This window comes from Eurytemora carolleeae, unplaced genomic scaffold (assembly GCF_000591075.1).
Source record: "Eurytemora carolleeae unplaced genomic scaffold, Eaff_2.0 scaffold405, whole genome shotgun sequence".
Lineage (NCBI taxonomy): Eukaryota > Metazoa > Arthropoda > Copepoda > Calanoida > Temoridae > Eurytemora > Eurytemora carolleeae.
The window spans coordinates 19,062-41,527 of record NW_019396303.1 but is presented as its reverse complement, the minus strand read 5'-3'; the positions used below and the strand labels follow the sequence as shown (position 1 = coordinate 41,527).

Below are 22,466 nucleotides of genomic sequence, written 5' to 3'. Positions count from 1 at the left end.
TGGTCTAAAATAGAAATATATATATCTTCATGTATAGAAACCCAAGGATTTCAAGAGTTCTCGAGACACAAGTGGAAACTAATATAGTTTTTTTCAATTTTTTCAGTTTAAATATACATTTCAGATGTGTAAATATATATTTCTTCCAAGACAAAATGTTTCATGGGTCTAACCCAATCATCAGTTATTATTATTCCAACTGATGATTGGGTTAATCTAAAATGTATATTTAAGCGGAATAAAGTTGAAAATACTATATATGTATAAATATTATAAATTAATTATATATCTTGGTCTAAAATTAGTTTGGTTTCATGTCAAGAATTTAGATTCTATAAAAAGTTTCTATCAGTCATAATAGTTTGATTTAGTTCATATGAATTTGGTCTATTACACATCATTCTGGATATATTTTTAATTTTATGTCTGTTCAGGGGTTCAAACTTTTTATTATATGTCTGATGAGAGGTCACAACTTTGGTTATGTGTCTGTTCAGAAGTCAAATCCTTTGATTATATGTCTGAAAAGGTCAACTTCTGAAATTGTCAGTTTGGAACATTTTTGCTTGGTAAATTCTCATTATGAATTTGTCCAAATAGAAGAATTGTCCACATGGAATTTGTCAATAGGAAAATTGCCTTTTTGTGAAATTTTCACTTTAAGAAATTATGTATGGGAAATTACCTCATGAAAAGTTGTCGCTTTAAATTGTCATTTGGGAAAATTGTCGTTTAGAAAATTGTTAAGATTATTTGTGCAGTAAACAAATGCATGAACAGATTAGAATACATTTATGTAACTGATGCATACCAGTCGTCTAACAAGTTGATGAAGGCCAATCGAAAATGCGTAATACCGCAACTTTATTAAAGGAAATGCACAGCGGGCTCATCGTAGGACAATATCTGTTATTATAGAGAAAAGTAATTCCATGAGTAGACGATATATGCTGAGGTTTTTAAGAAGGTTGAAGTATTTATCCGGAATTGCCATTTGGGAAATTGTTGCTTAAAAATTTGTAACATTTGTAACTTTGTCCGCTTGTGTGTGTGTCGCCTTGAAAACTGCCAGTTTGAAAAATTATGATGAAATCTCCAATCTTCATTGTCTGGGGGAGAAAATACATTCATTGATAAATTAGAATAGACTTCATGAATAAAGGCATACATGCCATTCGAAATTCACACGGCCGCAACTTTAAAGAAAACATGCACAGTGGGCTCATTGGAGGACATTATCTGTTTATCTAGAAAGTCCCTGAGTAGACGACGTTATTATTCTGTGGGTTGAGAAGTGTAGGAGAGATTATCTGGAATTGTCTCTATAATCTTAGTAATTATGTCTTCAAACAAAAGCTCTACACCACCCTAGAATTAAATTTACAATTAAAAATTTACAATGTGGAGATAGAACATCTTAAAAGTAAAAAAAATACAATGCCCGATTCACAACAGTACCAATGAAACCGTTATCTAATCAATATTGGGGAAATTATTGTCATTTTTCTAGGTTTAAAAGAATTTATTTCTGATAATTCCTATACATATTCCTGCAGTAGAAATGAAGTAGAGAAACCACATTTGAAAATAATCAGTTTTCAAAATCATGTTCATGCTCGAACAAACAATGATTTAATGGTACCGTTGTGAATCAGACATTGTCATCTCTAGCTATGGAGGGTCACTTGAAATTACGCTTAAAGGGAGTGACCGGCTATGTAAGGTAGTTGAACTGAGCATGCAGTGTTGTAGAAACTTTCTTTCGGATTCATTTGAGCCATGTAATAAATTCAAGGGATTATGTTTAGTTTACTATCCTTATCATCTATGTTTTGCTTATCTAGTTTACTATCTTTATTATCTATGTTTTGCTTATCTATTATCTGTGTTTCCATTTGACCCTGACTGGCCAATCCGGTCAATCTATATTTACCTGTATCTATAAATTAGTACAGCACGAATTGTTGTTTTAAACAGACGTATATAGCCAGGGTTGGCTAGAGATAAAGTCGGGAAGACTTGTTATTAGAGTTATAGTCAAGTATTAGGAGATTGATTGGGACCTAGCTTGTTACATTTTCTGGTGGCAGCAGTGGGATAACCTATGACCCAGATCTAGATGCCCGAGACTCCGAAAGTATTCCGGAAAAAGAGTAAAGTGAAAACCTGGTTTAATGGGTTAGCCAGAGAAACTTCAGCTGAAGACCATTTGCCTGAGAGTGAACCAAGGGTGGCTATAGGAAATACAGTGGCAACGTTTCAAGGATACCCAAGCCTACCCAGTGACGAGTCTGGATCGGAAGTAGAGATGGAGGGACCATCTAACCAAGTGGCGGACAGCGTGGCCGAGATGAGGGAGCAGTTCCAGATGCTCCTGGCGAAGCAAGTGGCGACTGAGAAGGAGCTGGCGGATATAAAGAGGAAGGATACGGATCAAGCCTTTGCTAAGACATGAGCGGAGACAGCTACACCGGAAACACAGGATCCGATTGGTAAAGTAATCGTACTGCTCAAGGCTCCTAAGCAGGAGGATTCACAAGAATACCATGTGAGTTTACTAAAGGCGGAGAGCGCAGCTGGGAGAGCTACCCTAACTACATTCGCAGAGCTGAGTAAGGCGGAAGCTGCATATGAGAAAAAATTGCGGAATTTTAGAAGTTATGCCCCACCCTATGATGGTAACCCTGGCAAAGTGTTTGACTGGTGTAATGAATTGGAGAAACATCTATCGAGATTCCAGTGTGAGATGATTCCCAATGATGTGATAAAGTGGATGCTGCTAGATTGTATAGAGGGGAAAGCCCAGTCAGAGAAAGTATTGTTGAGACCTGATGGACTAGCTTTTGAGAATTACGAAATTGGTGTATTTTTCCAAGAACTGTTAAAGAAGTTTACGCATGAGAAGGATGAGGAGGGCAGGAAAATGGAGTACATGGCCAGGAGACAGGTGTAGTATTCTCTTACTACTAAAAATCAATAAATTGGCAAACTTAAATTAGCAAACTTTGTTAGATCACACTTCAAGTTATATACTTGTATAGGATCAATTATCTTTGCAACCTGATAACATTGCACATCGGGTTATTTCCATCACTCGGAACTAACCCTTATGTAATGACTTATCTTTGCAACCTGGCAACATTATACTTCGGGCTATCTCAATCACATGGAGTAAACCTTTATATGATTACTTGCTCGTGCAATAATTAACACCCAAAGTAATAAATAAGCTCTTATTAGATTATTAACATTTATTTATATATATTCATAAATGCATACATAATCATAATATGGAGATATTCTGATGACATAATGATCAGCCATGATCCCTTTACATGTTAGGTTCCGTAGCTTGATCTTTGAGCACTTTCTTGGTTAGTTTACCAAGTCTTATGTGCATGACCGATATATTATTCAGTCCGTCTATCAGTTCTCTATCTCTTTCATTCCAGGTTTGTTGGCTGATTTGCTCATGCATGATCTGAAGCAGATCCGCCACCTGGTTAAACAACCTGTCACTGATCTCTTCTCTACTAGAGTCAGGATACAGCTTGTATTCATGCTCCCAAGCCCTTCCTGTGTCCCATACCTCAATACGGGGGACAACAGGGGACTGATGGGAGCTGGTGTCCCCAGGAGCAGGGGACAGGATGCTTCTCAGCTCCGTATCGAGTTCCTCCAGACTACTGATGACGTCCCGGAGTATCTGTGGGACATCTTCCATCTCCTCATCATCATTCCTGTCCTCTACAACATCCTCAGCTACGTCTTCATCCTCTGAGGCTGGAGCAGTGACAATGGGAGCATTCCCACTAACCAGAGGAGTAAGGTCTGCTGGATCAACTTCATCCTCATCCAGCTCAACATCTGCAATGTAGGCGGGGTTGCGTACTATGACAGAAACTTGGTTCATCTTCTTCTATGTAGCTCGTTCAAGTTGGGTTCCCTCTGTATGCTGTATGTTCGCTTTATGTCGTACAAGTCCCGGAACGATAGTGGCAGACTGACGTGTATGATTATGTGTCTACTCTTCTAAGGTTCAGGCTGTACTGATCCTCTGGCATCCGATTGTATTCAAGGGACTGTTCATTCTTATTAAGAACAATCTAGGATACAACACAGGCCAGGAATGAAGATGCTCGACAATACTACACTGATAAGTTGAGACAGTTTGTGCAAGCTTACCCTCCAGCTCGGAGAAGTCTGGTTGAGTTCAAGAATGCTATGTTGCTAGGGCTATATAATCCAGAACTGAGGAAAACCTGTCTGATGTTCATGCCTAAGGAAATTAAGCATGAAAGGGAGATCAAGGCTGTCCTAGACCACCAGTTAGTCAACCTGAGGACGTATAACCTAGACCCAAGGGCTCTAGCCCAGGATATGGCTGGCCTGCAGAGTACATACAGATATGATAAGAGTGAGATTACCAGAGCCAATGAGATGTTGAAGACGGCACAGGTGCCTATGGGCGTTAATGCCATGCCTGGGCTGGTGGAGGACGAATCAGAAGTTGAGAATCTGGACTCTGAGGACGGGATAAATGCCTTACAAGGCAGAGAGGTGTGTTATTTCTGCAAGAAACCTGGACATAATAATGAAGATTGCAGGAAATTTGACGAATGGAAGAAAAAGAATCCTAACTGGAAGTACGGAAGTACAACTCGTAATGCAAATTCCAGACCCCCAGTCTCATGTTACAATTGTGGGAAAGAAGGTCATATCTCCGGGGAGTGCAGGGGAGAGAGGAGAAATCAGGAGAGAAGGGAGAATGGCAGAGATAGCAGCGGACAGATGGCGGAAGTGATCAGATCCTTGACAACTATGCAGGAAGTTCTGAAGAAACTGGCACCAGACTCGGTTTTTCCCTAGGGAGCTGCGATGACGGACGGTCATCAACTCCAAGGATGGCAGAAAATAATGATGTGAATAAATTTAATAATTATTCAATAAACAATTCTGTCAAAAATCATGTCCATAATTTGTATAAGTTAGATTCGGAAGTGAAGGATAATGTTAGGACAGAAGTGGTTGATAGTAGAAGTACAGGCATGAGATTGCCCAATGACTTTCATCCGGAAGTGAAGGATAGTTTGAGGCAAAATGGCAGTAAAGATAACGGACTTAGGGAATGGGAGAAGAATGTCCTAATGCACTTGAACAATGTTAACTTGGTTGAGAGGGACGACCGTAAAACCTAGTATGTGAAATTTAAACTGTTTAAGCGAGATATATATGGATTAGCCTTGGTAGATACAGGTAATTTAGTGAAAGGTACTTAGTGTCAAGTGAATTCTGGAAGATGATAAGTGGATAAATGTTGGAGGAAAGTAACTCAAGAGTGAATACTGCAGAGAAAGGTGGAAAAGGCATGAGAGTATTGGGGAAAGGAGTAAAGATTAAGTTTTACTTGGATGGCCTAGACTGTAGATTTGATGATGATTAGTTGAACTGAGCATGCAGTGTTGTGGAAAACTTCTTTCGGATTCACTTGAGCCATGTAATAAATTCAGGGGATTATGTTTAGTTTACTATCCTTATCATCTATGTTTTGCTTATCTATTATCTATGTTTCCATTTGACCCTGACCGGCCAATCCGGTCAATCTATATTTACCTGTATCAATAAATTAGTATAGTACGAATCGTTGTTTTAAACAGACGTATATAGCCAGGGTTGACTAGAGATAATAGAGCCAGGGTTGGCTAGAGATAAAGTCGGGAAGACTCGTTATTAGAGTTATAGTCAAGTATTAGGAGATTGATCGGGACCTAGATTGTTACAGCCATATAAAACTTTTTAAAGATCTGTAAATCCTGAGTTTGAGCGCAAATTCGATGTTCAAAACTCCTACTTTGGGGCTGGATACGCTTTCAGAATTATTTTTTTAAAATTATTAAATAACGACGACATGAAATGTAAAAAAAGTTCTACAATAAACTACAGACTAATAAACTAATCCAAAAGAAGTTTTCCACAACACTGCATACTCTGTTCAACTACCTTACATAGCCGGTCACTCCTTTTAAAGTTCCTATAAAGAGAAAGTATCATTCAAATCCCAGATGATAAGTTTAAAACTATCAAAGTTGGATATTTATGATTGCAGTTAAATTTTGAAGCCAGGTTCAACTAGAGGTGATGGTTTATCTGAATCATGATGTGAATGCTACTGAATTATTTATTTGAACCACTTTATCATGCCTCAAGAAATAAAAGGTGTATTGAACAATAAGATTGCTAAACTTCTAGAAGAAGAAAGTCATAGGATGTTTAACTACCTAATGATTAATTTTCAAATTTCGTCTCCACTGAATAATTTAAAAAAAAATTATTTTTTCCGAACCTTGGCGTTGAACTCCCTGAAGCTCTCTGACTCACAAAAGTCTTCTTCACTGAGAATATACTCAGATGCCGGATGATGGAAGAAATCAGGACAGGAATCCTTTCCGCTTCCTACAATCAGCTTTTAGATAGAGTCATGCTTTCCCTCACATTTTTACAATTATTTGCTAATTATAAATCATTTATTCATCTATTTATCATTGGTCGACGTCGACCTTATCTTGAAACATTGGTCAACAAGAGACATGTTAAAGAAAGGGTTGGATTTAAACTCACTTGAAACATTGGTCAACAAGAGACATGTTAAAGAAAGGGTTGGATTTAAACTCACTTGAAACATTGGTCAACAAGAGACATGTTAAAGAAAGGGTTGGATTTAAACTCACTTGAAACATTGGTCAACAAGAGACATGTTAAAGAAAGGGTTGGATTTAAACTCACTTGAGTGAGGAAACGATTTAAATCATTGGTAACACGTTTATTTCGTTCTAACCTCATAACTTTTCTACTGATGTTCAAAATTGTCAAAAACAATTTGTAAATTTTATACATCAGAGGCCAAATTTAAAGAATTTAAACCGCTTTGCTAAACCGCCAAAACCGGTTGGCTAGCTAGGCGAGAAAGTCCCCGCTAAATCGCAGCTACATAAGATGTATAACAAATACAATTTCATGTGGAACCGACCAAATTTGAGATGTGGCTCAATCTTTTTAACAAATACAATTTCATTTGAGATGTGGCTCAATCTTTTTAAATTCAGGCTTAGAGGTCAAAACAAAAGGAAAGCAAAGTTACAGAATAAATTTCACTTGTAACTTAACTTAAACCGTAATTTTAAGGTAGTATTTATAGCTTCTGTGGTGCTTGCATAACCCGATTTAGTAATTCAATCCTAAAATCATTAGTTGACATTTTCTAACCCCTATATCTTTGCAACCTGATGTTGTAAACCTTTGATATTTCAAACTTAGAATATTTGATCTATCAGAATTAAAAGTTAGATATATCAAAGGTCTAGGAAAACGGGTTGCTAAGTTACAAGAATTAGAAAATCTGAGTTTGTGGCAAAAACTCAATTCCTTTAATTTTACAATTTTACCACAAGGTTTCACATTAAGGTACACTCTTATCAATGTATTCAAAACTTAATAAATAACACAATTGCAAGATCAAATGTGTTAAAAATCGCCCCTTTACCCCAAAATTATTTGTTTTAACTTACTTCCTGCTGCAGTAGTGTTGGTAGGTACAGGTGCTGGAGGTCGTATGACCGGCCACACATCAGCGGAGAAGAAGTAGGTCGGGATGGCGAATAGGGTCAACCAGAATACAATGGTGACACCTCTACCCAGGCTCAGAATTGTCAGCTGGGGATTGAATAAGAAGTCTCCTATGTCTACCGGTGTCACTTCACTGATTTGGGAAAACTGAAATTATAATGTGTAATGAAATTCTACAGTGAAACCCATAATATTGTGGAGTATAAAGAAGACGTTCAAATTCCTGAATTTTAACTAAATGATAAATATTTAAACAATCTGAAAGACATCAAAAAGTTGTTCCGATAAAACTATAAATGGAGCGTATGTAAGTGACTTTTACCTAAAAACTCCATGAATCTAAAACTTACCGTTTTCTAGTGTACTGAGCACAATCATGGCAACGGCTTTTCGAGCCTTAAACTTACCGTTTCCGGAGCACTTAACACAATATTAGCAACGTTTATGTTAACTGCAAACTTACCGTTTCTGGGACACTGAATACAATATTAGCAACGTTTATTCAAACCGTAAACTTACTGTTTCTGGGGCACTGAACACAATATGAGCAATGTTTATTCAAACCGCAAACTTATCGTTTCTGGGGCACTGAACACAACATTAGAAAAGGTTATTCAAGTCATAAACTTACCGTTTCTGGGGCACTGAACACAATAATAGCAGCGGTGATACGAGCCACAATCTCAAGCAGGCGGTTCCATAGAGATCGTATCATGGTCAAGGCAAGTGCTTGAGGGCTGTATATGAAGCTTAAAGACCTAAAATAAGAGATTGTGAGTAAAATCGATTATTAAGTTTTGCAACTTTTTTATCCTGAGAAAAAGGGGAAAACTGAACAAAAATGAACATGACTTGCATGTACCTTCTCTCAATTTGGCAGTGTATGAAATGTAAATTTTTAAAATAATCAATTTTTTAATTGGTAGATTTTCTCAGATTTTTGTGGAAACGTCTTATACTCTATTGACCAGATTACGGTGTTAAAGGTACGTGACTATGAAACTGAAATGCCCCTTTCAAGGGTCGCTTTAAATTGCAATGACAGTCTCTTTAAGAAAGCAAACATTTAAACATTACAAGAACAAATAAACATGCATTTATTCCAGGGTATCCAATTTCATTTTTGGGATTTTTTTCAAAATAAGAAATACATTATTTAAACTCACGCAATATCAGCTTGAAGTTGACCCTCTGTTACGGTTAGAGCAAAATTCCAAATCATGCCTATACAAATATAATATAAATATAAATATATATATAAATATAAATATAAATATAATTATAAATATAAATATAAATAATTGAAATTGAAAAATTATTCAATTTTGAAAAATTATTAATAGTGCACTTATATTTATTAATTTGCTGATAACATTGTTTTTCTTGCTGAGAAACATGATAAAAGAAAAACAGATTAACATTTTATAAAAATCTGTATAAAATTGAAAAGTTAAAATCAAGACTGTCCCACCCAGCAAAAACACGAATTGGTTTTTCTTAATTTTTAAAAAATAATTTTCTGGTATAAAGTTATGATTATTGTTAGAATTTTGTCACTGGGTTTCCAATCGCTAGACAGTAGTTGCAATTATTTTGAGTGCAAAAGCCCAAAATTAGGAGCCAAGAAAAAAAAACTCAGCATGTGCATTTTTCGGAGAAAAAGTCCAAAACTTAATCTCAATTTTGAATTTTAACTCACGTGCTAAATCAACGTGTAAATTGCAAAAAAATATAACATTTTATTTTGCGAAATTGCGACTTGAAACCCTAACTGACAGAATCCAACCAATGGCGGTAAATTAAACATTCCAGTGAAAATTGTAAAGAATGCGCTATTAATCAAACATGTTTTGAAGATTAATCACAGTGGACTAGGGGCAATTTTAATTTGAACATGACCGACTCCTTGTTCAAGCCTTGTACCGCCCCGTCTCTATCCAATGTCGACCCGGATATAACTGGCGCGGCCAGACTATTTACAGTACCCGGCCTATAGCATGTCTATTTTACCAACCCCACTATAGCTTAATGTGTAATGATAATAAAACAATTACAGTTAAAATTTTCTTTGGGGTTAGAGAAATTTATGTAAAACCTCTGTCCATAACATTAAAGATCGATATTTTATTTACAATAAATGATCAAACATTTCAATCAATTTGAATAAAAAACAATTTCCAGCTCTACTAAATATTGTTTTTTGATTTGGCCAAAAATATCTAAATGGTGTTTTTTAAGAATTTTGTTTCTTAAAGCTTTGTCTTGTTGCTAAAAACATGATTTCTAAATATTGTTTTTCATTTTGTAAAAATTAAAATATATAAGTTCTGTACCTGACAAAATCCATCCTATATTCTGAAAAATTTCTAATTCTAATGAAAGTGCATACTGAGTGATCAGACCTCTTGGAGATACGAGTCTATAGAATACACCATAATTTACCAGATTTAAATCAATTAGATCTCAGGTTTATACTTTTGAATTTTAAATCTGTTCATGTTTTCTTCCGATGCCAGGCGGTTTAATTTAAGTTGTACAGCCACCCCATTCTATGTTGCATAGAAATATAAAACAATTTAAAATATATGCTAAAAGATAAATAAACATGAATTCACCGATTGCAATTCTCTATATTACTAAATAGTCTTCTTTAAATTTCAATAAACTTAAAAGGAATGTTAGCTAAAAATAAAAGGGAGTATAGACTGACATGTCGGATTGAATTCTGTATTGAATTACTTGTTTTACTTTTATCTGTTGCGAGAACATGGTTTTAAAATCTTAAACCTAAGGGCGTAGCATCCATACAAATTCACGGATTTGCATTCTTTTACTCAGATTGTAATTATATTTTATTTAATTTAAAATTAATTATTCAGATATTACAACCTATAAGATCCAATATATAGGATATATTTCATAAATCATTTATTTTTTTTGCAAACCATTTACTGCCTTTGACATTACAGGGATGAGACACCTGGCGGCTGAAAAAAGCGCCGTTTAAAGTACATCGTTTAAAGTACATCGTTTAAAGTACATTGTAAATTAAAAGTACATCGTTTAAAGTACATCGTATATTAAAAGTACATCGTTTAAAGTACATCGTATATTAAAACTACATCGTTTAAAGTACATCGTATATTAAAAGTACATCGTTTAAAGTACATCGTATATTCAAAGTACATCGTTTAAAGTGCATCGTTTATTAAAAGAATAAAAAATACTATGAAATATCAACTATATATGAATGCATTGAATAATATATGACATTTATATATATATTATATATACAGGTTATAATATCTGAACGATCAGTTTTAATTTATTAGAATTATGAACAATCTGAGTGGAATATTAAATGTGTATTTTTAACGCTTTTATCCTTATAGACGCATCACGCAACAGATAGAAGTAGGATTAGTAGAGATCCCCAACGAATTTAATTCGACGTTAGCCTATACCCCCTTTCATTTTTCGCAAGCACTCCCTTTAATAAACTAATAGTAATGAAATTAAATTAATGAATTAAAAGGATACTTTTTATAAAATCTTAGTGCAAGTAAAAACCAGAAAACTCTGAAATAGGAAGACTACTTTTAAACTCAAGTTAGAACTTGAGCTAGTTTTAACATGAGTTTAAAAGTTGAACTATGTTTAATGAACATTAGACATAGCAGTTATACGGTGTAAATAGACCCATTTCACTTAAATAGTGCTTTGCTAAAATACAAGTAACAATATTTGCTTTGCAACAACATCAAAACACTGAAATATTGCTATAATGTCGTCTTTCTATTCCATTGCTTTCTGGTTATCACTGTATAGAAGAATACATTTATGAATTTTAATATTTTTTAATTTTTAAACAATTAATAATTTATGGTTTATCTCCTGTTGAAGATGAAATCGAAATCAACTCCCTCCAGAGCTAGAGTTCTTGTTGTCATGTCAACCCAATCAACCTCGGTAGCTCTGCACACACAAATATGTTATTTAAAGGGACTGTAGACGTAATTTTAAGTGACCCTCCTTGCCGGATTCACAACGGTACCTTTACTAGCTTTCCCTGTTTCTCTTTTTGAAATTTTATCAGTCTGCTTCAGAAATTATCAGAATTAATCACTTATCAAACGAAGATATCTTCCACTGTATTGATCAGATTCAATTTTCCAGGGTACCTGATTGAATCGGACATACCCCTCAAAAAAATGGAGGATTTACTTGAAACTAAACGTGCAGTTCCATAAAGTACATTTTTCAAACTGCGAACAGCACATCCTTGTGTTAATGAATAATGAAATTTAGTCATGTTTCTAGTAATCATATTTGCATGGGTATTAAAAAAATTTACCAAAAACAAATTACAAAAAAAATGTTTCCATAAATAAAAAGTTTTTACAGAAATTTTACTTTTGTTGAATATTGTTCCAGGTCATCTGGGAATAGTCTTCAAAATACTCTGGCTCATTTCCATACGGGTCCTCAAAATACCTAGGAAATACGCAATTTTCATAAATAGTGAAACTCTGGAATAGGAAGACGACTTTTAAACTCAGTCATAACTTTTAATTGACTTTAATTGACCATTGAACATGAGCCAAACCAGTTCTATAGTGTAAACAGGCCCATTATAGTTAATTAGTTATTAGATAAGTTATTTTTAAAATTTTATCTTTGCAACACCGAAAAATCACTTAATCATTGCTTAATGTAGTCTTCCTGGTTCACAGTTTTCTGGTTATCACTGTATCAGGGCCACCAAATATTTTTAAGCAAAATTGGTCTAGAAGAGCAGTGGTTAAGTAAAAATTTAAATTTCTCGAAAATGAAAAAGGGCGATTTTTTCCCGAAAATTTCGCAGAACGGGTCGTGATTTCATTTAATTATCCCAAGGGACGATAAGTAACTAAACTGGTAGGGTAACTATGGGTCCGTATTATTGGTTAAATGGCGATAAAAAATAGCTACTTGTGACTGGTTTGAGGATTGTATATAGTATTATCATATTCTGAATATCTCTCCTGCCTAGAAAACAAAAATGATTAAAAAAAAAAAAAAAAGATAACAAATTCTTATTCTTATTCGAAACATTATTAATACATTACGAATTTTCTCGGCAAAAAAATCATCCAAAAAATTTCAGAAAATTAAATTGTAAAGTCAAAGAAATTACAGTAAAGGAATTGAGTCTTTGCCACAAACTCAAAATTTCTAAATCCCCATGCGGTAGACCTTCAAACAAAACATTCTGTTAGATCAAATAATCTAAGATGGAAATATCACAGGTTTCAATCATTTAGGTTCGTTAAGATATATGTAATACAAAATTTGAGTTTGTGGCAACTAGACTCAATTCCTTTATAATAAAATTGAAGTATCGTCGTGTATATTCAATACAATGAAGAAGACTTTGTTTTTTGTTTGTTTTGATTTCCGCACACAGACATGTAAACAAACATGTAAACAAACATGTAAACAAAAATGTAAACAAACATGTAAACAAACATGTAAACAAACATGAAAACAAACATGTAAACAAACATGTAAACAAACATGAAAACAAACATGTAAACAAACTTGTAAACAAACTTGTAAACAAACTTGTAAACAAACAAACATGTAAACAAACATGTAAACAAACTTGTAAACAAAAAGAAAAGAAAAAAAGTAAAAAAAATAGTGAAGAATGAAATTAATTTTCCTTTTGAAAATGTATGCAGTTTAACACAGAACCACAGAAAAGACATTAAATTAAAAAAATGTGTATAATGTATAATGTATAATGTATAATGTATAATGTATAATGTATAATGTATAATGTATAATGTATAATGTATAATGTATAATGTATAATGTATAATGTATAATGTATAATGTATAATGTATAATGTATAATTTATAATGTATAAAGTATAATGTATAATGTATAATGTATAATGTATAATGTATAATGTACACCGGGTTACTTTAAAGACGACCTGAAACTCTTCAAGTCTTTAGATCTCAAGGTTAATTTTTGTCTTTGGTCTTTTACCATGGTCTGTTAAAGATGTGCTAAAAGATTTGACCAAGAAAGCTTGCAGGGAAAGCTGGTAAGATTCCGTACGGACCTCTCTAAAGTTTTATCCTTTATGGGTAACCCTGTAATATGATAACCGGTACCACGGTACCACCTTTTTAAAAAATCATAAAAATGAAAATTATTTTTTTTTATGGTTTGGTTTACCCTGTATTATACTCCAGATTAGTCTGTCCAAGGACTGGTGAGATCAGGAGCAGGAAAAGCATCTTTTTATGAAAAATTTTAAGATCTCAAACATAGAAAATAATAATTATAAAAATAAAAAAAAAATAATAAAGATATTAAAGTTATTCGTCTTTTGACATAGTTTTAACCTTTCAAGAAATTATCAGAGTTTTCAATTATGTTACAGTGAAACCCTTAATAACGAATACATCGAAAGAATTCATCAAATGTCGTATTCTTCACTTTGTGATAATGGAGTGTTGCAGATATTTAGTTTTTTAATTAAATGATTATATGGAACTCTTTAAAACTGTTCCCGCATATTCATGGATATTTATTTATTTTCGCAAATACTGAAATTTACGTAATATAGTATAAAACTCATTGAAAAATTGTCAAGACGACATTTGATAAATTCTTCTGATGTATTAAGGGTTTCACTGTATTTAATTTTTCATTTCAATCAAAATTTATTTTGAGAAAGAAAAACTTTTCATTTCAGAAAACAGTGGAAGTCCTTTCTTTATGAAGAAATGTTGTTAAAGATTTTGAAAATTAATGTAATTCGTAATTGTTTTCAGTTTTAACTGAGCTGGCATGTTTTTAAATATTACATTTTAATATATAAACAGTTGAAAATAGTTTAATCCTTAGTGATATTTCATAACTAACAGAAAAATATAAGACAACTTTTAATATACTATTTACTAATTACAAGATTAAAATAAAATCATATATTTGGGGTTTAAATTAAAAGATTTAGTTGAATAAATTAAATTTTAAAAAAGGAAATAAAAAAAAGTTAAAGAAAATATCAAATTTTATATAAAACAAGTAGTTTTTCTTTAAAGAAAATGAGTCTTTGTCACAAGCTTACATATTATAATCCCTATATCTTTGCAACTTCATGGTGTAAACCTTTAGTATTTCAAACCTAAATTATTTTTTAACAGAATTATTAACAGAATTCATAGTTTGAAATATCTGAGGTCTGCGACATTGGGTAGCAAAGATATAAGGACTAGAAAATCAAGTTTGTGGCAAAGTTATTAAAAACTCATTAAAAACATCTTAAACGAATATTTGGAATTAAAAAAGATAAAATATAATGGAGGAAATAATGGGGGGGGGGGGGGTTGTTAGCTTAAGATCAAGAAAAAAATAAACATGGAACTTTACATTTTTGCCAGCTTTATTCTTTTAATTTGCCAAATTTGAATAAGCATGATAATCCTGTATTTCGCTAGAGTATTCCTTCAATAATCCTGCTCATCATATCTTCTAGTAAAATCTCAAGTCGATCCTAAAGAAAAAACGAATTATTGAAAGAAAATTCTGTGAAATAGATTTTTTTGGGAAAATAATATTTTACATTTGTAACATATTTTCAAGCAGACTGTGATTACTCCGAAGGATTAAACTTGAATGAAAGGGATACCCCCTATGTAGTAAGGATAAGACTTTACTCACGACCTGATACTCTTCAAAGGAATTGAGTCTCTGTCACAAAAAAACAAAACAATAAAAACAGTATTTTACCAATAACTCTTTTCAACCTTAAGCTAGGAACAAGCGCGTTGATGTTTTTAAAATGATTATGCATAGGGCTACAAAAGTGAGTAAATCAGGTAAAACCAAAGACCAAGGGGATGCGACACTTAAGTCGATACATTTCATAAAAATCCTAACCCGCCTCACTGATAAAAAAAACACACAATATATTCCGCCTTACTAACAAAGCAAGACTTAATATTCCGCCTTACTGATAAGTATAAAGACTTAATATTCCTCCTCACTGATAAAAAGACTTAATAATCCGTCTTATCGATTAAAAAATGCTTAGTTTTCCGCCTATTTATTAAAAAAGACTTAATATTCCGCCTTACTCATTAAAAAAATACTTTATATGCCGCCTTATACTGATTAAAAAGACTTAGTATTCCGCCTTACTATTTAAAAAAGACTTTATAATCCGCCTTACTGATTGAAAAATACTTAATATTTCACCTTACTGATTAAAAAGACTTAACAGTCCACCTTACTGATTAAAAAGACTTAATTTTCCGCCTTACTGATTAAAACAGACTTAATATTCCGCCTTAATGATTAAAAAGACTTAATATTCCGCCTTACTGATTAAAAAAGACTTAATTATCCCCCTTAATGATCAAAAAATACTTAATTGTTCGCCTTACTATTTAAAAAAGGCTTTCCGCTTTACTGATTAAAAAAGACTTAATAGTCCGCCTTACTGATCAAAAAAGACTTAATAGTCCGCCTTATGCTGATTATAAAAGACTTAATATTCCGCCTTAATGATTAAAAAGAGTTAATATTCCGCCTTACTGATTAAAAAGAGTTAATATTTCACCTTACTGATTAAAAAGAGTTAATATTCCGCCTTACTGATTAATTTATAAAAAAAAGTTCAGCCTCACCTGTGACTGGTATGCTTTGTATTTTCCTGGTTCATAATCCTCCTCGTATTGATATCCTCCTACTCCTCCTCCTTCTACTACAGGGTCCAGGTAGTAATCTCGGTACACAAGGTTATCTTGTCCTAGTTATAGAAAGGACGCTGATTTATTAGATTTTTATAAAAGAGAAAATTATGTGGAAATATGCCGGTTTAAAGGGACTGTTAATGTAAATTAAAGTGACCCTCAAAAACATATAAAGATATTCTAGTTTTTCCTTCTAAAAAATTGTGAGTTCCTCGCTATAAACGTGAAATTTCAAAACGAAAGACAATGCAATTTTCTCGTATAGATTTCTTGCTCATTGTTGCTTGGTTAACCCTATAACGCCTGGGAGTCTGAATATATGTATAGAAAAATGCCTTTAGAATATTAGGTATTGGGTTGAAATTCATGTTCACAGCCCAATTTTTTAAGGCCAGCTCATTGAAAACAAATTAGATCGATCTATTGTAGTTTGGATGTTAGGAAGGGTTGAAAAAAAATACCAAGAACAGGTCCAAAAATACCAAGAACAGGTCCAAAAATACCAAGAATAGGTCCAAAAATACAAAGAACAGGTCCAAAAATGCAAAAAAAAATTTTTTTTTTATTTAAAACAAATATCATAGTGTGACGCATGTTTCTATATTGATTTTTCAAGGGATTTTCAAAAATATAGTTTTTATATCTGTAGCTTCAGTCAAAAAAAAAGTATGGACAATTTAAGATTTTTTACACTGGATTCTTTACCGCCCCAATTACCCTACCCTGAATAAAAAAAAATTTACAGAAAATTCTTTAAATTTCTATATATTAGAAGTAAAAAAATTAGCTGATGATAGTGTCAAAAATGCGAGTGCGAGGGCAAAAAGACTAAAATGGCGGGGGAGGGGCCTGTTTAGGGTTAAATTTTAAAGGTGTAAATTCCTACTTTCATTGCTCATTGATGAAGAAGAACCAATGGCGAGAGTACTGTTGAGATTAGGTCCTCCTGGCCTAAACATTGTCAGCCTCGATTACAAAATCTCAAAAGTTTACAATAAAAACCTTTAAAAACTTCATATGACGTCACTTTAGCCTCTATAATTCCTATAATCAGTGACGTTATATATGCAGATTTATCTATCTGTCATAGAAGACGACATTTCCGTACATTGAAGTGCATCTAGAGTAACCTAACTTATTATACAACCTTTAATCACGTGTACTGTTCCTTTAACTGTACCTGATGTTCGGGTAGATATTAGTAGAGAAGAGATAAACAGGAATAGCGAACAGTCCCAACCAAAAAATAATGGTATAGCCCCGACCCAGGGAGAGAAGGGTTAACTCCGTGCTGAAGATAAAGTTACCAATGTCCAGCAGGGATACTGCGCTCAACTCCGCTATCTAGAAAAAAGAAGAATGTGTGGTAAGGCTATACCAATATAATTTTACAAAAAAAGCACACCACTTCCAGAAGAAATCTTAATATTCTGCTAGAAATATCAAACTACCAAAGCACACACTTAACTCGCACATTAAAATCGACCTCTACGACCCTTGTTCTGCCCCGCCCGGTACACTAGACATACGGCGCAGGGGCCAATAAAGTTGTCAAAGCTCTGTAGGGAGGGCTAGCTGGTGCAAGCAGGTTGTCACAGTCGGACTTTAGGTTGCATCTACAGTTAAATTCACAATCACTAATGCGGCAATTTAAAATCCTCAATTCACACATTTTATATATTCCCACATTCAGTTAGTCATTTCATAATGCTTTCGGTTACTTTAATATTTAGGACTGGGCACATTCATGATTTTTAATCCAGTTTATTCCACCTTCATTTTTGAGACTGTAAGCATCATTTTAAGTGACCCTTCGTGCAAAGATGGCAATGCCTAATTCACCAGTGTTGTCAGATCACATATAATTATATCAATGTTATAACTTCTAATTACTTTTAGTTTTGGCTTTTCTACAAAAGAGACTGACACATTTCTACTGCAGGAAAACTTGTTGATAGTAACAAAGTGAACATTTTTAGGGCAGCGGCTAATCTGTGATACTCGCGAATGCCGCAATGAATTATAAGACAGAGAGAGATCCAGTTCTAGCCGCGGTGCTCAGCCCTTAGCCTTTCCTGGCCGCGTCACTCAGTCCCCTAGCTTGTCCTAGCCGCAGCACTTGGCTCAGAAAGTGTCTAAAACTAACCTAAATCTAAAATATATACTAATCTCTCTCTTCTTATAATTCTTTACGGCATTTGCGATAAAAAATTTTGGCCGCTACCGATTTTTAAGCCTAGATAAATGACAATACGTACCACATTATATCATATAAATGTTTCAAGAGTACATTTATGCACCGGGCATTTAAATTTTGCATGTCAATTGGTTCTAGGGTTTGCAGCGAATGAAACATTTTGTGAAAAAAGCAAATATTTTTGTTCTATTTTTGCAAACTTTTCGCGAAATTTTCCATTTTTTCACGAAATAAATAAAGCAAAAAATGCGAAAACGAAGTGAAATTTTTCAAGAGAACAAAAATGCGAAATTTTTTTTGCAAAAATTTGAAATTTTTGCAAAACGATTTTTCATTTTCGCTGCAAACCATAGTTGGTTAGCTGAATGCTTTCAAAGCATGGGGTTGACCTTAGATTGGAGCGGACGTTAACCGGGAAGTTGAAACAAGGGTGTAAACCGCAATTGAATACAGCAGTTTTCAGCTAGAAAAAAACAAGGTTTTCTTTAACATATTTTCCCATAGAAAGATTTAAAAAGTGTTCTCGTTAATCTAGCCAGCCACACTTGAAATTACATTAAGAGTCCAGTAAAGATTTCTACCGTTTCAGGGATTCCAAAGATGAGAGAGGCAACTGACAGCCTTGATAAGAGTTCCAGCAATCGATTCCACGTAGATCTGATCATGGTAAGGGCCAGTCCAGTCGGACCCAGCAGAAAGTCTAAAGACCTAGAAATTCACAATTAATATTGCTTTTTTTGGGACCACCTAAATTTTCGTTGTATAACTCTCACATCTAACTTAATTTGGGTTTACATATCATCTGTTCGACAATATAATTGTTAGTTTATCACATCTTTTACACTTAGAAATAGAAATAGTTTACACGTAGAAATAGAAATTGCTTACGCGTAGAAATAGAAATAGTTTACCCGTAGAAATAGAAATAGTTTACACATAGAAAAAGAAATAGCTTACACGTAGAAATAGAATTAGCTTACGAGTAGAAATAGAAATAGAAATTTTGTGTAGTGAACACAGACTTATCGATCATAGTGCAGGTTAAACAGATTCTTAGGGAGCCTCTTTAAAAAAAGAAATAAACCTCGAATGTTTGACGATGCCCATCCCTATTTTGTAAGGTAAATCTGTATTTATGCAACCTTTTCTTACGAATTGTGATAGGTCGTTGAGCTACATAGAGTCAGTTAAACCAAATAATTTTATGACTGGTTCAACTTGAAGCTTATACATTTTAACTTATAGGCCTAGTGAATATATAAGTAGTGTTGGGCGCGTTCCAACTTTTTTCCGTATTTTCCGTTTAAAAAAATACATATAACATATTTTTATGCAATTTTAACAGAAAAAAAGACGAAATCCATTTTGTTATGTTTTCAACCGTAAATTTGTTCAAACACGGCTAATCCATTTTGTTAATCATTTTAAAATCAACTGATTTCGCTCTTGTTAACGGACTCTTTCCTAAAAAATCGGAAACCTCCAATTTGTAACTGAATTTCCCCAGCCCTAAATATCAGGCGGGCGAGTTATGTTTAGAAAGATGTGTCCAATATTTGCAGCGCTCTGATTCCTTGCAAATTATCTGACATTATCGGATTGTTTAAAATCTTACTTGATAGTCTTTTGAATTTCCCCCGTGGTCACAGAGACAGCAAAGTTCCAGGCGAGTCCTGAAATGAATTTTTAAAAATCAATTTTAATTGAGAAAGTGTTGTGTACAATCAAGGGCGTAGTAAGGTCCTGTTGCGGCTTGAAACCCCCCCGGAAAACCAAAGATTTCACTGGTACAGGGGAGGGGGGATGAACCCCCCTGGCTACGCCTCTGTGTACAATGGGACCCTGAAACAATGGATATAGGGAGACGACTGTTAAACTGAAGTTATGACTGTAAATAGTACAACAAACCTTTAACACAGGAGTTGAGCAGTCTGGACTGCTGTGGAAAATTTAAACTCCTCTTTTTGCATAAGCGGTGCAGTTATGGGTTTCCCTAAAATTCTGCTAAGTCGGAAAGACTTAAACATGAAGGAAACCAGGGAGCTTAAACTAAAATCCCTCTTACCCTTCCTCCTCCAAAATGTAAAATGTGAAGCAAGAAACAAAAAGAAATAAAAATATTGAACAGGAAAAATTGAAAGATGGCTAATAAAGACAGAATTGAAAATGGGGCTGGGAGATGTCCCTTCCCATCCCTTCTATTTTGCAAAAAAGATAAGAAATACACTATAAATGTATGTTTGTAGATGAATCAGCTCAGCTTAAATCTAGTTGCTGAATCATCCAATTATCTAGTGCAAAATAAGAAAGGCACTTTAACCTACAGATAGTTCTAAAACTGGCAGTTTTCACAAACTGCAAGGATGTCTCAAAATATTTTTTTTTAAAAATAAAATATGATTGGAAGATTTACAAACACAAAGAAAAGGAAGAAAACTATTTTATAATTTCTGGATAGGCATATTTTTATCAAAAATGATCAGCTTCAAATTGTAAAATAAAAAAACGTTTGTTTTGAAAACACTAATTTTGTCGGGCGATTAATACAACATTGCAAATTGCAATGTTTTGTTTTCATTACACAAATACATCAATTAAATATTTACATCAGTACTCTTTAAACCTTCCAATAAATAACAATCAAGAAAAAATCCTTTTTTTCAAAAAGATAAGTCTGTTCATTCCATACTTCTCTCTCATGCAATCTGCATGGAAAAGAAATGATCAAATTATAAATAAAAAAATAAAACATAAGATTGTTTAAATGGGTCATTTGCAACTATGTCGGCAATACTATACTTTTTTCATTCATTCATATAAGACATCATCATAACTTCTGAAATTTTCAAAAAAAAATTTTTTAAGCCGCGCCCTTTTTTTTTAGCATACTCTGCAATAAAGAACACTTTCTGCGGATTTCTCTATGTTTGAATTCTCAAAATTCTTTAATTACAATCAGCCATAAATATTCCCTAGGTTTATGTGAGTTGCAACAAAAAAATATGGCCTTGTTCTGACATTTACTTTTACAAATAAGCAAGCCAAATATAATGAATTTATCAAGATTACAATAGTTTTAATTTTGAATGATTGCTCTGCACCTGATATAATCCAGCCGATATTTTGAAATATCTCCAGTTGTATGGAGAGCGCATACTGGGTAATAAGACCGCGAGGAGTTACCAGTCTAACATTCAAAACAAAAAACTTAAACAAAATGAAGAAAAATTGAAAAATTCAATATGTGCTGTGATTAAAATGACCACTTAGCAAGGCGAGATGTGTTTGGTTTTTTTCAATTTGAATTTAATCATTTGTTTTGGTGTATAATTTAAACTTACGGAATTGTCATGGTATACTTTTCCATATAAAACAGAGCCACCAACCGAAAAGTATTAAAAAGATGAGATGTTAATAAATTATGGTTGATAGGGCAAAACTTGCAATGTAAAGCCACACTCTATACAATTTGACAAACGAAAATGTATGTGTGCCGGGGGAGGTCAAAATTTCCCCTCTGAAACCTATGCAAGAGATGGACCAAAAGGTTTAATTTAGAAGAATCAAGTTCATTAAGTAAAAAATGTTTTTGTTCCTTTGAAATATGGCTTCTAAATCAATTCCATCCAGCGCAATAGTTCTTAAGCTTATATCCCACCAGTCCGCTTCCAGGGCCCTAAACATATATATATATATAGATAGATCCAGGTATAGAGCCCTAAATACACACATATACATATAAATTCGCCTCTAGAGCTCTAAATACACACATACACATATATATTCGCCTCTAGAGCCCTAAATACATAAATAGATCCACCTCAAGAGTCCTAAATACACAAATATACATATATATTCTCCCCTAGAGCCCTAAATGCATAAATAGATCCAC

General features: G+C 33.5%; 2 protein-coding genes across 2 annotated transcripts; both read right to left on the bottom strand.

Annotated features, from left to right (window-relative positions):
• Positions 1 to 283: 283 nt before the first annotated feature.
• LOC111700524 (uncharacterized) lies at positions 284 to 13,919 on the bottom strand. Its single transcript, XM_023471461.1, has 10 exons — positions 13,853 to 13,919; positions 12,595 to 12,651; positions 12,037 to 12,117; positions 11,518 to 11,598; positions 9,957 to 10,042; positions 8,790 to 8,847; positions 8,255 to 8,381; positions 7,566 to 7,770; positions 6,344 to 6,453; positions 284 to 1,368 (listed from the first exon to the last, which is right to left on the bottom strand). Exons 1-10 carry the CDS (start codon positions 13,912 to 13,914, stop codon positions 1,276 to 1,278), a joined length of 960 nt encoding a protein of 319 aa, XP_023327229.1. The 5' UTR covers positions 13,915 to 13,919; the 3' UTR covers positions 284 to 1,275.
• Positions 13,920 to 15,002: 1,083 nt separating this feature from the next.
• LOC111700523 (uncharacterized) lies at positions 15,003 to 22,246 on the bottom strand. Its single transcript, XM_023471460.1, has 8 exons — positions 22,170 to 22,246; positions 21,676 to 21,761; positions 20,190 to 20,247; positions 19,156 to 19,282; positions 17,558 to 17,721; positions 17,264 to 17,328; positions 16,312 to 16,433; positions 15,003 to 15,176 (listed from the first exon to the last, which is right to left on the bottom strand). The coding sequence occupies exons 4-8, from the start codon at positions 19,237 to 19,239 to the stop codon at positions 15,117 to 15,119; spliced, it is 495 nt and encodes a 164-aa protein (XP_023327228.1). The 5' UTR covers positions 19,240 to 19,282; positions 20,190 to 20,247; positions 21,676 to 21,761; positions 22,170 to 22,246; the 3' UTR covers positions 15,003 to 15,116.
• Positions 22,247 to 22,466: the final 220 nt, after the last annotated feature.

Excerpts from the sequence above, each read along its gene's own strand:
- LOC111700524 (XM_023471461.1), bottom strand. The coding sequence starts at position 13,914 with ATGCTTTTCCTGCTCCTGATCTCACCAGTCCTTGGACAGACTAATCTG. Across the intron at positions 10,043-11,517 it reads TTCGATTTCATCTTCAACAG|ACTCGTATCTCCAAGAGGTC; the intron begins GAGATAAACCAT and ends TGTATTCTATAG. Across the intron at positions 8,382-8,789 it reads CAACTTCAAGCTGATATTGC|GTCTTTAAGCTTCATATACA; the intron begins GTGAGTTTAAAT and ends CTCTTATTTTAG.
- LOC111700523 (XM_023471460.1), bottom strand. The coding sequence starts at position 19,239 with ATGATCAGATCTACGTGGAATCGATTGCTGGAACTCTTATCAAGGCTG. Across the intron at positions 17,722-19,155 it reads TCTTTGGAATCCCTGAAACG|ATAGCGGAGTTGAGCGCAGT; the intron begins GTAGAAATCTTT and ends TCTTTTTTCTAG. Across the intron at positions 16,434-17,263 it reads TTCATCAATGAGCAATGAAA|GACAAGATAACCTTGTGTAC; the intron begins GTAGGAATTTAC and ends TTCTATAACTAG.